Raw genomic sequence first — 14,967 nt, 5'->3', positions numbered from 1 at the left:
GCAGTGGAGGAAAGCAGCTAACTAGAACATCAGATGTAACAGTTGTGGAGAGCTGGGGGATTGTACGGTACCCCTGGAGCAGGTTCCTGTTCTTACAAAATCCATGATAGGCTCTTCCCTATCCATACAGAAAGGACAGGGCTTTACTTTTTTTTAAAATGTCTTGTGGGGAAAATAATAAAATTCATGCAAGAAACTGCATGGAACTCAAATTTATATAATTTAAGAATGAAGGCCAGAGCCATTCTTGCCTACAAGACTTTAACCTTGACTTCAGTGAGCATCTGATGCCAGATCTGATGAGCAGACTGCTAAGCCATTCTCTGCATCAGAGCCTAAATGCACCATTAGTCTGTAGATCAAATACTAAGCTTGAAAAACGTACCTAGTACTTACTAGTCCAGGCAATAAATCTAATTATCAGCAAAACTTTGCCAGTTTCACCAAATCACATGCCCCTTGCTTGTCAGGTACCTCTTGTGACTGAAGATCCTGATCTCCTCTGAGTTTGAACTTGGAGCTTCCAATTAAGGCTACTTCTCCCACCCACAAACGCCAAGTAAAACAATTTATGCTGCCCTTCTCAATGCTGGCAATTTCTCATTAACAGTCAGTTATGCTAACTCCACAGTGGGGTTGCATGAGGACTGCTACACAGAGAGCCCTTTACTGTCATAGTGGCTAAGGTTTCCTGCCTCTTGGACTGGTCTCCAGCCTACCTGAAAAAGGGAGCAGGGAGCTGAGAAGCAGGGATGCTGCAGCCAATCTGAAGACCAACAGCAGTGGGACTCCTGCCTGCATCACTACGACAACATAAGAATGAGACTAGTGGTGCACATAGCCCAATATTTTGTCTACTGACCGTGGCCAGTGCCAGATGCTTCAGAGGGAATGAACAGAACAGGGGGATTATGGAGTGATACATCCCCTATTGTACACTTCCAGGTCCAGGCAGTTCAGAGGTTTAGGGACACCTAAAGCATGGGTTGAGTCTCTGACTACCATGGCTAATGGCCATCAATAGATTTATCCTCTATGAACTTAATTCTTTTTTGAACCCCGTTACATTTTTGGCCTTCAAATAATCTTCTGGCAACGAGGTCCACAAATTGACTGCATTGTATGAAGTAGCACATCCTTTTTGTTTGTTTTAAACCTGCTGCCTATTAATTTCATTGGGTGACCCCTGATTCTTGTGTTATGAGAAGGGGTAAATAACACTTCGCTCTTCACTTTCTCCACACATTCATGATTTTATGGACCCCTATCATATGCTCTTTTTTTTAAGTTGAACAATCCCAGGGTATGTCTACACTACAAGACTATTTCGAATCAACTTAAGTTGAATTTGTGGAATCGACCTTATGAAGTCGAATTTGTGTATCCACACTAAATACACTAATTCGACTGTGCGAGTCCACAGTAACGGGGCAAGCGTCGACTTTGGAAGCAGTGCACTGTGGGAAGCTATCCCACAGTTCCCGCACTCGCCGCTGCCCATTGGAATTCTGGGATTTCCCCCAATGCATGCTGGGGGGGGAAAACTGTGTCGAGGGTGATCCTTGGTAACTGTCAGCATTCAACCGTCACTCCCGCCAGCGGGAAATCAGTTCCCGCACTTTTCCTGTTATAAGTGACAGCGCGGACGCCACAGCACTCCACTGCGATCATGGAGCCTGCTGCGATCATTGCTGCACTTATGGCCGTTGTCAACTCCTCGCACCTTATCGCACACCTCTTCAACAGTCAGATGCTGAGAAATCGGGCGAGGAGGCAACGGCAGCACGGTGAGGACATGAAGTCTCAGACTGGCACAGACCTGTCAGAAAGCACAGGACGCCGCCCCGTGGAGATCATGGTGGCACTGGGTCATGTTCATGCTATGGGATGGCGATTCTGGGCCCGGGAAACAAGCACGGACTGGTGGGACTGCATAGTGCTGCAGGTCTGGGATGAATCACAGTGGCTGCTAAACTTCAGGATGCGTAAGGGCACTTTCCTTGAACTGTGTGACTTGCTGTCCCCTGCCCTGAAGCGCAAGGACACCAGGATGCGAGCAGCCCTGAGTGTGCAGAAGCGAGTGGCCGTAGCCCTCTGGAAACTTGCCACGCCAGACAGCTACCGGTCAGTAGCGAACCACTTTGGCGTGGGCAAATCTACCGTGGGGGTTGCTGTGATGCAAGTAGCCAACGCAATCGTTGAACTCCTGCTCTCGAAGGTAGTGACCCTGGGAAACGTCCAGGTCGTCATAGCTGGCTTCGCCGCGATGGGATTCCCAAACTGCGGTGGGGCTATAGATGGGACTCTCATCCCTATCTTGGGACCGGACCACCAGGCCAGCCAGTACGTTAACCGAAAGGGCTACTTTTCAATGGTGCTGCAAGCACTGGTGGACCATAGGGGATGCTTCACCAACATCAACGTCGGGTGACCGGGCAAGGTTCATGACGCGCGTGTGTTCAGGAACTCTGGTCTGTTTAAACGCCTCCAGGCAGGTAGTTTCTTCCCAGACCACAAAATAACTGTTGGGGATGTGCAGATGCCTACAGTGATCCTCGGGGACCCAGCCTACCCGCTAATGCCCTGGCTCATGAAGCCCTATACAGGCGCCTTGGACAGTGAGAAGGAACTCTTCAACTACCGGCTGAGCAAGTGCAGAATGGTGGTGGAGTGTGCTTTCGGACGTCTCAAGGGGAGATGGCGGAGCTTACTGACTCACTCGGATCTCAGCGAAAACAATATCCCCATTGTTATTGCAGCTTGCTGTGTGCTCCACAATCTCTGTGAGAGCAAGGGGGAGACCTTTATGGCGGGATGGGAGGTTGAGGCAAATCACCTGGCTGCAGATTACGCTCAGCCAGACACCCGTGCCATTAGAAGATCCCAGCGGGAAGCGCTGTGCATCCGGGAGGCTTTGAAAGCTAGGTTCCTCAGAGAGCAGGGTAACCTATGACTGTCCAGTTGCTTTACAGAGAAGCTGAACCTGGCCATGTTTCTTTACCCATTTACTGTTGACTCTCCTCTGCAGTCTCATACCCCGTTTGCTCCCTTCCAACACACGTGTAAAAATAAAGGTAATGGAGCATTGTTATTTAAAAACCTTTTCTTTAATAATGATTTCGCGTCAAAGGGTTGAAACAGGGACGCGGACTGTGGTGGGTAGGGTGTGCAGTGATGTAGAGACCGCTTCTAGACTCTAGGAATGATAGGCTACTGCTCCTACAGCGGTCTCTGGGGGGAGGACGGTTACAGGTGGGTGTGCAGGAAGGGGTGAGGGGTGTAGGCTTTGGGATGGAGTTTGGGTGCAGCCTCTGGGCTGGGGGTGGGGGCGTAGGAAGGGGTGAGGGGTGTGTGGGAAGGGGGAGGAGGTGTAGGGGGTTGCGGGCTGGGGCTGGGGCTGAGGGTTTGGGGCATTGTGGAGGCTCAGGGCAACGGTAGAAGGGCAGGGTGATGGCAACCTGCCTTGCCATTTGTGGATGGCAGGCGCTAGGATCATGGGGCAGCAGACAGCATTTGTGCCGGTAGCCGCTCTGTCAGGTAGGGACGCAGCGCGGGGGGGGGGGGGTGGCAGGTGGGCGCTGGGACCTGCTCCAGGCAGGGAATTGACAGGGCGGGGGGAGACCCGCGTGGGCCAGGGCCCGATCCAGGCTGGGCCAGGGGAGAGACCCACCTCCAAGTATACCTGGAGCAGGGCACCTGCCGCCTATGAACAGAACATTAAAAACACCTCACAGACTGACCAGGGTGCCTAGTGACTGCACTCAGTGAGTAACCTGCTGTTGATCCTGCCCCCATGTCTGTACCCTGTTCATGGTGACTGTCCTATGCAATTACCAAACCCCTCTCCCCCCTTCACAGAAAGTCTTCAGCAAACAAACATGACAGAAACAGTAATTAACAGCAAACTACTTTTAATACTTGACAACACAGTAAAGGTGAGAACTTTTCAAAATCTAGGGACTGAGAACTTTTGGGTAATTTAGCAGTCCGCTGTGGTGCAGTGACGGTTTTCACGGCCCTTGGTACCCCTCCTTCTTGTTGTTCTGGGTGAGGTGGGTATTGGAGTGTGTGGCGGGGGAGGGCGGTTGCAGACACAGTGCAGTGGGGCTCTGTCCTCCTGCCTGCGGTCCTGCAGAACATCGACAAGGCGCCTGAGCGTGTCCGTTTGTTCCCTCAGTAGTCCAAGCAGCGTTTGAGTCGCCTGCTGGTCCTCCTGACGCCATCTGTCCTCCCGTTCGCTGTGTGAGCACTGCTGCTGTGTGAGGTTCTCCCTCCACTGGCTCTGCTGGTCCGCCTCTGCTCTGGAGCAGCCCATAAGTTCAGCAAACATCTCGTCCCGTGTCCTTTTCTTACGACGCCTAATCTGCACTAGCCTCTGTGAGGGGCATGGTGTAGCAGGTCGGGATACTATTGCAGCTGTGTGAGGGGGGAAAAGGGAGTGAATTGCTTACAAAGATGCATTTTCTTAAAAATGAAACATAGTCTACTCATTGCCTGTGAACCAGACCATGGACGGTACCTATCTCCTGAGCACTCACTCAGGGAAAGTTCGATTTCTCTGCATTCGCTTTCATTGCCTGGGGTATTGCACTGCAGACCAGACAAGCGGGGCAGGAAAGCTGAACCCGTGGAGCAGCCAGGCATGGTAAGCCAAAGGCTTTTGGCTGCTTAAAAGTCAATGTCCAGCTCTGTCCTCTTGCTGCAGGCAATCCTGAAAGCATAAACTCTGCCCCTGTTCCACCCCCTCGTGGTTTTCCCTTGGAAAAGATCCCTGTATGCTGCCACTCTGTAGCCTCCAGCACGTGGCTCTAAAGTGACGCTTCTTGTTGTTCTAAGGAACAGTGAAGCACTACCAATAGTAATAGTACACAAATCACTCTACTTACATGCAGGAGTCTGCGCGCGAGATCACCCTGAGGAGGGTGTCACGGAGAGAGAGAGAGCGCATGCTGAATGAAAGCCAGCACAAACCAGGTCCCTATGCTGTGATGCTCGTCAAGGCACTGGTCCCGGAGTACCAGCTGAGAGCGTGGCGCGGAAAAGTGTGCTACCTCGGAGCACCCAATAAGCCAGTTCTCCCCAGGAACCTCCTCCATAGGCTTTTCGACTACCTCCAGGAGAGCTTCGTGGAGATCTCCGCGGAAGATGCCTGTTCCATTCCCCTGCATATAGACCTTCTGTTCGCCTAGTCTATTTTCCTGTTCTTTTAAGAAATAAATGTTAACATGTTTAAAGCACTTACCGACTGATCCTTCTCCTGATTCAGGGTCCGTGGTAACGGCTGCGGAGGGTTGGTAGGGGATCTCAGTGAGGGTGATGAAGAGATCCTGGCTGTCGGGGAAATCAGCGTTGTAAGCGCTGTTGACTGCCTCCCCCTCCTCATCTCCTTCCTCATCTTCCCCATCTGCGAACGTCGACGAGGAACTGGCCGTCGACACTATCCCTTCGTCAGAGTCCACGCACACTGGTGGGGCAGTGGTGGCAGACCCACCGAGAATGGCATGCAGTGCCTCGTAGAAGCGGCATGTCTGGGGCTGGGCTCCGGAGCGTCCGTTTGCCGCTTTGATTTTATGGTAGCCTTGTCTCAGCTCCTTGACTTTCACGCGGCACTGCATTGCATCCCGGCTGTATCCTCTGTCTGTCATGGCTTTGGAGACCTTCTCGTAGGTCTTCGCATTCCGTTTGTTGGAGCGCAGCTCCGAAAGCACAGACTCATCGCCCCACACACCGATCAGATCCAAGACTTCCCGGTCAGTCCATGCTGGGGACCTCTTTCTATTCTGGGATTGCCTGGACTCCTCTGCTGGAGAGCTCTGCATCGTTGCCGGTGCTGCTGAGCTCGCCACGATGTCCAACCAGGACATGAGATTCAAAGTGCCCAGACAAGAAAAGGAATTCAAATTTTCCTGGGTCGTTTCCTGTGTGGCTGGTCAGAGCATCCAAGCTCGGACTGCTGTCCGGAGCGTCAACAGAGTGGTGCAGTGTGGGATAGCTCCCGGAGCTACTAAGTTCGATTTGCATCCACACCTAGCCTAATTCGACAGAGCCATGTCGAATTTAGCGCTACTCCCCTCGTCGGGGAGGAGTACAGAATTCGAACTAAAGAGCCCTCTATGTCGAATTAAATGGCTACCTGGTGTGGATGGGTGCGCGGTTAATTCGAATTAACGCTGCTAAATTCGAATTAAAGTCCTAGTGTAGACCAGGCCCCAGTCTTTTTAATCTCTTCTCATATGGAAGCTGTTCCATACCCCTAATCATTTTTGTTGCCTTTCTCTGTACCTTTTTCAATTTTAATATACATTTTTGGGATGGGGCAGCCAGAACTGCACACAGTATTCAAGATGTGGGACTACCAGGGATTTATGTAGTGGTATTATGATATTTTTTCATATTTTCTCTCCCTTTTCTAATGGTTCCTAACATTGTTAGCTTTCTTGATTGCTGCTGCACATTGAGTAGTTGTTTTCTGACAACTATCCTTGATTATTCCAAGACTTCTTTCGTGTCTGGTAATGGCTAATTTAGACCCCATGATTTTGTGTGTGTGTGTGTGTATATATATAATATTGTTTTCCAATATGAGTTACTTTACTCTTATCAACACTGAATTTCATCTGTAATTTTTTTGTTATCTGGTCACCCAGTTTCATGAGGTTGCTTTGTGTAACTCTTCTCAGTCTGCTTTGGACTTAACTCTCTTGAGTAATTTTGTATTGTCTGCAAACTTTGCTACCTCACTCTTTACCCCCCCTTTTCCAGGTCATTTATGAATATGTTGAACAGTCCTAGTCCCACTATAGATCCTTGTGGGAATCGTGCTACAGTATTCCTACTTTCCATTGTGAAAACTGATGGTTTATTCCTACTATTTGTTTCTTATCTTATAACCAGTTACTGATCCATGAGAGGACCGTCTCTTAGCCCATGACTGATTACTTTGCTAAAGAGATTTTTGGTGTGTAACCTTGTCAAAGCTTTCTGAAAGTTAAATTATGCTATTTCAGCTGGATCATCCTTTTCCAAAGGCTTGTTGAATCCCTCAAAGAATTCTAATAGATTGGTGAGGCATGATTTCCCTTTACAAAAGCTGTGTTGACTCTTCTCCAATGTAACATGCTCCTCTGTGTCTGATAATTCTGTTCTTTACTATAGGTTCAACAAATTTGCCTGGTACTGAAGTTAGTCTTAGTGGCCTGTAGCTGCCAGGATCGCCTTTGCAACATTTTTTAAAAATAGGTGTTGCATTAGCTATCCTCGAGTCATCTGGTAAAGATGATGATTTAGGAGAGGACTTTTGTGTGTGGAGGTCCTCTGCTAACAGTACCCACTCCAAGCAGACTCAGGCTTTTTTCCTGCTACTGTTTCTAGCCCCTGTTATAATTCTTCATGCCTCCTTTTCGCCTGCATGCACTGCTGTTTGTTCTTTGTTCTCCTCATCCTCCAACCTATCAATACTTAATTTTTTTTAAACTGTTATTTTATATTTATAAAATTAGAAATTGTGGCTGCAAATGATTTTGGAATGTTATCACAAAGGGATATTTTAAGTGGCAGCAAAAACTTTTGGCTGGTTGTAGGGTTGTGCGTGGTGGCGTAGATTGAAAATCCTTGTTTGAAACTGTAGACGAAGCAAATAGTCCTATTTGAAAATTCTATATGCATATGTGAGTAAACTTTCAATGCTCATAATTTCAAATCCACAAACAGTTTCCTTCAGGGTGGGCTTCTTAGATTTCAGTGAGATCCGTACAAATCAATTTTGATCAAACTTGTGGTTATTGTCTGGTTATGCATGTGTGAAACATTTGATGAAGCTGTTTGAGTTCTACCTTTATAACAACAATTCTCAAACATAGCTTACTGTTTCAAAAATTAACTTGTGCTGAAATGAACCATGGAAAACTTTCAGTGCAAACATTCATTTCTCAAGTTATGAGCAATTGGAAAAGGAGGGAACGCGAGGGCTGGGCTGCAAGGGAAAACATATTGCAACTTAACTTGAGTGGATGCTGTCAATTTTGTTGTAATATAAGCCAGAAGAAGTTAATCAGATCCAGAGAAATTTGATGGCTAAATACTTAACAAAAATATTAGTTTACCTCTTGTAGCCTGTCAACTTTTGTGGCTTCTAAATAAGTCTGTAGTCTGCTGTTGACCTGCTGTTTGTCTTGCTCATCAGGGTGGATTTGATTTAAATCATGATTTAAGTAACTAGTCAGGAAGACTCAATTTAATCATGGATTTCTACCTAAAAGTGCATTCTTGCTGGTTGTTATAACCTTAATGCATATTCTTCACAACTCAGAGATAGATGTAGGTTTCATTTTTAGAAGGTACACACTATATATTTTTAAACAGTGATTTTATTTTGAAAACTTTTCAGATTAGTTTTGCAGCTGTATCAGGAAATGAATGATTGGTTATTTCATTCACCAAAGGTAAATGAAGCAGATATTTAAGTGGTTGGACTTGAACTATCTCCAATTCAACAGGTTAATCATTAATATTTGGAGGATTTTTTTGCCATGCTGTATTAGGAAGAGAACATCACCTGGCAGACATTTAAAACAACAACATTATGTATTCTGGATTTTTTTCTTCAACAGAAAACATAAAATATTTTAACAAAACAAGCATATTAACTTTTTATTTAGTTAAACATTCAAGTTTTTTAAAATCAGATTTGTTTTTGTTAAAATTGTTTAAAATAGTTAAATGAAATATTAAAAAAACACACAAATTAAAATAGACTGTCAGCCAGGTCAACATGAGAAACTTAAAATATTGGCTTCTGCAGCTAAATCAGTCATCTTCACCTCCATTTTCCTGTTTGTTCATAATCTGGAAAAGAAAAACAAGCTTTCCTGCTTTTCCAGGTCCCAAACGATTTCTCAGTTTGGAGTGAATTAATCCAAAGGAAGAAAATATTCTTTCTACACTGGCAGAAGAAGCTACTGCTGTTAAAAGCAGGGCTTTGGAGCAGAGCCTGGAGCTAGAGTGGAGCCAGAGCATGGCTCCAAAAGCCCTGGTTAAAAGTGAGATAAGCACTTGGATTCAGAGACTGTTGAAGTGATAAAGTGACTTCCACCAGTTCACTGTGTGACTTTCTTTAAAACATCATCAGCAAACAGATATTTTCTTGAATGAGTCTTATTCCCAAACTGGGTCTCTTATTCCCAAACTGCTGCAATTTCAGGTTTTCCCTTCTAGTGAGAGAATAGTATGGTAGATCTCAAATCAATGAAGGCTACACTCGGACCTCAAGACGTCTGGAATATGCTGCTCAAAAAGTTTCACTTTTGTTTCTACTACCTGTCCCTCCCTTCTCACATTTATCTCCAGACTTCTTCTCCTTGTCCAGATCTATTCCGCCCCCAACAATCTTCTGTTCGTTGAACTTTTTGAAACTTTGCACTTTTAGAGAGAGGTAAGGGATTGACTCTGCGTACACAAATTTGCAGAGGGACAGTAGGGTTGAGGTCTGTTATTTCTCACCTCTAAATATTTATTTATTTATTTGCTGTTAACAAGCATGTTATCTTTGGAGACACACATCCATAGTTTGAGAACTACAAAAGTAAGCATCTCTGGGGGTATCTTCTAGACTGAGTACTGAGTCCCATTGAGTAGATAGAAAGATTAACCTAAATAATCTATACAGAAGCCCCTGGAACTCCATCAGATTGGATCCCTAATCCATGAACTATTGGAACTCATTTACAAAACTTTTCTTAAACATTACATGAATATACTGTCTCATACTGTAGAATTAGAAGTTATAATCCCTATTCCATGATGAGATATCTTTGAGCTATACTGTATCTTATCTAAAACTAGCTTTAGATAGGTTTTTCTTGAAAAAGCATTTTATCAAAAAAAATCTGATTTTAAATTTTAAAAATCCAATTTTTTTTTTAAAAGATTGATTTTTATCCACCTTGTTGCTCATATATGTTCCAGAGAATAATCTTTTAGTCAAAACATCTTTTCACTGCTCATTGTTCTGTTCTTTAGATATGACAGTTTTGGGTCAAAATATTAATTCTGTTCACTAATTTTAATCTGAGTGACTATTGTCTTCATATGAACGTCAGTCATCTGTGCTCAAAGGTGGTTATATATTTCAGGATTTTCTTTATAGGTCAATTACCAAACAATTTCTGTATTATGTAATAAAACTTGATCTTCTTTTAAAATAATACTGTTCCACATAATCAGTTCAAATTTTATTAATTGGTTCTTGATTTTGTTTTGTAGATTTCTTTTGAAGTTGTATTTTTTTCCTAATTCTGAAGTACATGATCGACCATATTTGCCCTCATTTGCTTATCTGAAAACTGTTCCTGATGGCAAATTTCTCTCATTCTTAACATCATTGAGGCTTTGTTCATGCACACAAATTGCACCAGTTTAATTACAATTGTTTTAAAATCAATTTAATTATACTGGTGGACATGTGCATTGGTTTTCAACTAGTTTATATTGATTTCAAAAGTACTTTACTTTTAAAGTATTTAGGGAGCAGATCTGACTAATGTGACAATTTATAGTAACTTTTCACAGTAAATAATCGCTCCTTGATCAAGAGTAGATAAAAATAATTACATAAACTCACCTTAAAGTGACAACTTAATTTGGTTATGGGGTCTAATGGTTGCAAATAAGATTTATCCTGATTTTTCCTTGATCTGTCTTTGTGCTGATTCATCATCGAATAAAGAAAATAGAATTTGTCATGTTTCTGACAGAAATTTTATCTAATTATCTTTTAGTCCAGTTACAACCCAGGGATCACAACAAACACAGCAACTACAGAAGCATTATGGCATTACCTCACCTATCAGTTTGGCTTCCCCCAAGGAGATTGACTGTATACTTACCCAGAAATTAATTGATACCCTAAAGCCCTTTGGTGTGTTTGAAGAAGAGGAGGAACTGCAGCGCAGGTGAGTGAATGCTAGAATAGTTCCTTTCTAATGTTAAAGTGTATTTCAGTGAAATGAAAAATCATATTTAAATTCAGTTTTCAAAATTAACAACATTATTGGAAGAATCTGGACTCTTTCTCCTCAACAGTAGGAATCAGTGAAAAATCCCTCAGAATGCAGAGCTCTAACGGTTTTTTAATGTCCGTAAGTTAAGGCTAGTATTTGGGAGTGTTAGTTTATGTATTCCCTCTTCTAGTATTACTCCCATTTACTTTCCTCTATACCAGGGGGTAGGCAGCCTATGGCACATGTGCCAAAGGCGGCACACGAGCTGATTTTCAGTGGCACTTGCACTGCCCGGGTCCTGGGGGGCTCTGCGTTTTAATTTAATTTTAAATGAAGGTTCTTAAACATTTTAAAAACCTTATTTACTTTACATACAACAGTAGTTAAATTATATATTATAGACTTGTAGAAAGAGACCTTCTAAAAACATAAAAATGTATTACAGTAACTCCTCACTTAAAGTCGTCCCGGTTAACGTTGTTTCATTGTTATGTTGCTGATCAATTGGGGAACATGCTCGTTTAAAGTTGTGCAATGCTCCCTTCTAGTTGTTTGGCAGCCACCTGCTTTGTCCACTGCTTCCAGGAAGAGCAGCCCATTGCAGCTAGCTGGTGGGGGCTTGTAATCAGGGTGGACCGGCAGACCCCCTATCAACTCCCCCTGTCAGCTCCTCGCTCCCCTAAGTTCCCTGTGCTGTAGCCGTCCAGCAGGCTAGCAATTGCAGGCTATCAATTGGCAGTTCAGTAGTCCCTCCCCCCCCACTGCCATGTACTGCTCCCGCCCTCTGCCTTGGAGCTGCTCCCAGAGACTCCTACTTGCTGTGCAGGGGGGAAGAAAAGGGGGGCTAATGTCAGGGTGTCCCCCTCCATTCTGCTCCTGCACCACACTTACCCCTTCTCCGTAAAGAGCAGGGAGGACGGAGAGAGACAGAGAGAGCCTGGGGCAGCAGCTGCTGTCTCAACTTCCTGATCCACTTAAAAGACAATGCACTTAAGAGTGGGTCACCTTACTTAAAGGGGCAGTATGCGTCTCTCTCTCTCCCCCCCACACAAGGTGTGTGTCTATCTCTGTCTGCTATCCTTCTGCCCTCCTTCGTGTTTGTGCTGCCTTGTGTGAGAGGCTACATTAACAACAGCTGGGGGAGGGAGGGATAGTTCAGTGGTTTGAGTGTTCGCCTGTTAAACCCTGGGTTGTGAGTTCAATCCTTGAGGGGGCCACTTAGAGATCTGGGGCAAAGTCAGTACTTGGTTCTGCTAGTGAAAGCAGGGGGCTGGACTCAATGACCTTTCGGGGTCCCTTCCAGTTCTAAGAGATAGGTATATCTCCATAATATATATAACTGTGTGTTAACCCTTGAGGGCTCAGCCAAGTGCTAGTTCATCATTTAGCAGTAAGGCATTCCTTCCTCTTCCATCCTCTAACTTCACCACCTCAACCAAGCTTCACAATCATCATAGCTGTGAAGAGTATTAAATTTTGTTTAAAAGGTACACTGTGTGTATATCTATATAATATATAGTTTTTTGTCTGGTGAAAAAAATGTCCCTGAAACCTAACACACACACACACACTCTCACATTAATTCTTATAGGGAAATCGGATTCACTTAACATTGTTTCAATTAAAGTCACATTTTTCAGGAACATAACTACAACGTTAAGCGAGGAGTTACTGTACTGGCACGCGGAAACTTAAATTAAAGTGAATAAATGAAGAGTCGGCATACCACTTCTGAAAGGCTGCCTACCCCTGCTCTATACATCTCCTGTTAAAACTTTCTGAAACTTATGTCTTTCTACTGTTCATTACTGCAGGAAATGTGAACCTGAGCAAATGATAGAAAGTTGACATCTTTGGGATGCACACACTTAAAAATCTGTGTACAGTTCATTCATATGTGTATCCCAAAGAGCCCTTATTGGCTCAAATTACTGAAATATTTGTTTGTTCAACTAGAGTAACAAAAATAGTGGAAATAGTTGCAGAATGTATTCAATTCTGTAGCTGTATTAAAACAGATAAGATTTGCTGTTAACTTCCAATGTACCCTATTTACTTTTTTATGTAATGGTGATCAAAATCTTAGTAAAGCTCATTAGTTTGCTGTAATTTTATTGTTTGTGAATTCTGATATTGTATCAACAGGATTCTAATTTTGGGAAAGTTAAATAATCTGGTAAAGGAATGGATACAGGAAATCAGTGAAATCAAGGTATGGATGTATTTTCCTTGTAGAGTTACTTTTATTAAAATTTCTTGCATACAAGATAATTCCAGCATGTATTCCTAGTTCAAGAGATGTATTTCACTTATCTCACTAGAAAATAAAAGTAAGATTAATATTCTTGATTTCACTTCTAGTAAACACTTACTAGATAGGTGTGCAAGACTGAAACTTCTGTGTTAATGGATGTTGAGAGATTTTATATTTAGCTGATGCTTAATTTTCAAATCGGAGAGGGGAGCTATTCATCTCAAGTGGAATTGGAATTTATTATATATTCTTATTAAAAACTGAATTTTAACTTCATGCTTAAAATTATCAACACACTTTTGTCTGATCATTTGAACTGGTGGTTGGGAGTAATAAAGTTCTTTTGAGACTGAGATAAATATATATTGTGATAGAGCAAAATATAAGATCTTATAGTTTACATTGAGCTATTTTAACATTTCCTATGAAGTTTAACTCTTCAGAACTTACTTAAATTGGCACCTAATTACAATTTTCATTGTTACTTTCTTAGTGCAGTAATGTTTTTTTAATTTTTTTTAAAATGCTCTTTGAAATTGTCAGGCCATACTTTTTAAGCTACTCTCATTTTCTAGTTCTTAGAGATACGAACTTGAAAATCACATTTCTGTTTGAATTTTTACATAATATATTTAAGACCAAAGATGACTATAACTAAAAGCCTTTTTTCAACTTACTTTGTGTGTAATTGATTTTACTGTTTTCTCTGTATAGTTGGTTTTCCTTATGTGAATGTCTACTCAAACATTAAACAGAAGAGGAAAACCCTTAAAATAAAAGTGAAAAATGAATGTAAAACCAAAATTGGCAAGTGGGGCTTAGGTTGCATGGATTTGGTAGTTTTTAATATTATACTTGCCCATCTTGTTGATGATTTTTGTCTTGGATACATTTATATTTAGCAAGTTTCTTAGAAGTAAATCACAGTTGAAGAAATAACTGTATAATATTATAAACATAATTAATGGTTTCATGCATACTAGATCAGATACACCTTAGTTTTTATGCAATAGACTGAGTTCCTGTCTCTCGGATGTGCTAAATACGTTACTACAGCAAGCTTAAGCAGAACACTGTGTCCACAAACCATTTTTCGACCGTTGATTCGCAAGTAATAGAATGGTGACAACTAGCATCATCGAATTTCTAGCACTATAGTATATATTTGTCACATCATACATGGTTCCTGAGTATCAAATTAGTACCTCTGTCTTCCACCAAATTCCATTATTGTGACCTAATGTTGATAATTGGGTAATTTCTAGCTATTGGTGTATTTATTTAAAATGAGAACAAACTATCATAACAGGAATAAGCTTTAATATATGCAATTTAACATCTATTTTCTTTGTTTGCATTATGTTTTCTCTTGTAACTTTTGTCCATTGTCTGAATGTCCTTTGCTTATACAATAACTAGTTGTATATTTGCTCCATTAGAATCTTCCACAATCCGTAATAGAAAATGTTGGAGGAAAAATTTTTACGTTTGGATCCTACCGACTAGGGGTGCACACAAAAGGTAAAATTTACCTTGCTGCTTATGGAACAAAATTATATATTTGACCTAATGAAGTATTTATAAAATGTCATATGTAAGACATTAGAAAAGTTACTTTGGTTTTGAAGTATCATGTGGCCATGGTAAGTATGTGATTTTATTTGATGCCTTGAGTCAGTTCAAAGTAAGATCCTGGAACCCTTTCTGTTCAAGGTC

At 42.5% G+C, this 14,967-nt stretch overlaps 1 protein-coding gene across 2 annotated transcripts in view; it reads left to right on the top strand.

Annotated features, from left to right (window-relative positions):
• Nucleotides 1-14,967, top strand: part of PAPOLA (poly(A) polymerase alpha) — a 93,271-nt gene that overhangs the window by 19,051 nt on the left and 59,253 nt on the right. For both annotated transcript variants that reach the window (XM_045013933.1, XM_045013932.1), the window contains exons 2-4: nt 10,776-10,949; nt 13,143-13,209; nt 14,691-14,772. In XM_045013933.1, the coding sequence (XP_044869868.1) occupies nt 10,776-10,949; nt 13,143-13,209; nt 14,691-14,772 (323 nt within the window). The remainder of the gene's footprint in view (nt 1-10,775; nt 10,950-13,142; nt 13,210-14,690; nt 14,773-14,967) is intronic.

Source organism: Mauremys mutica, chromosome 4, assembly GCF_020497125.1.
Source record: "Mauremys mutica isolate MM-2020 ecotype Southern chromosome 4, ASM2049712v1, whole genome shotgun sequence".
Taxonomy (NCBI): Eukaryota; Metazoa; Chordata; order Testudines; family Geoemydidae; genus Mauremys; species Mauremys mutica.
Note: the sequence above shows the minus strand (reverse complement) of the source record. Positions and strands in the feature narration are given on the sequence as shown.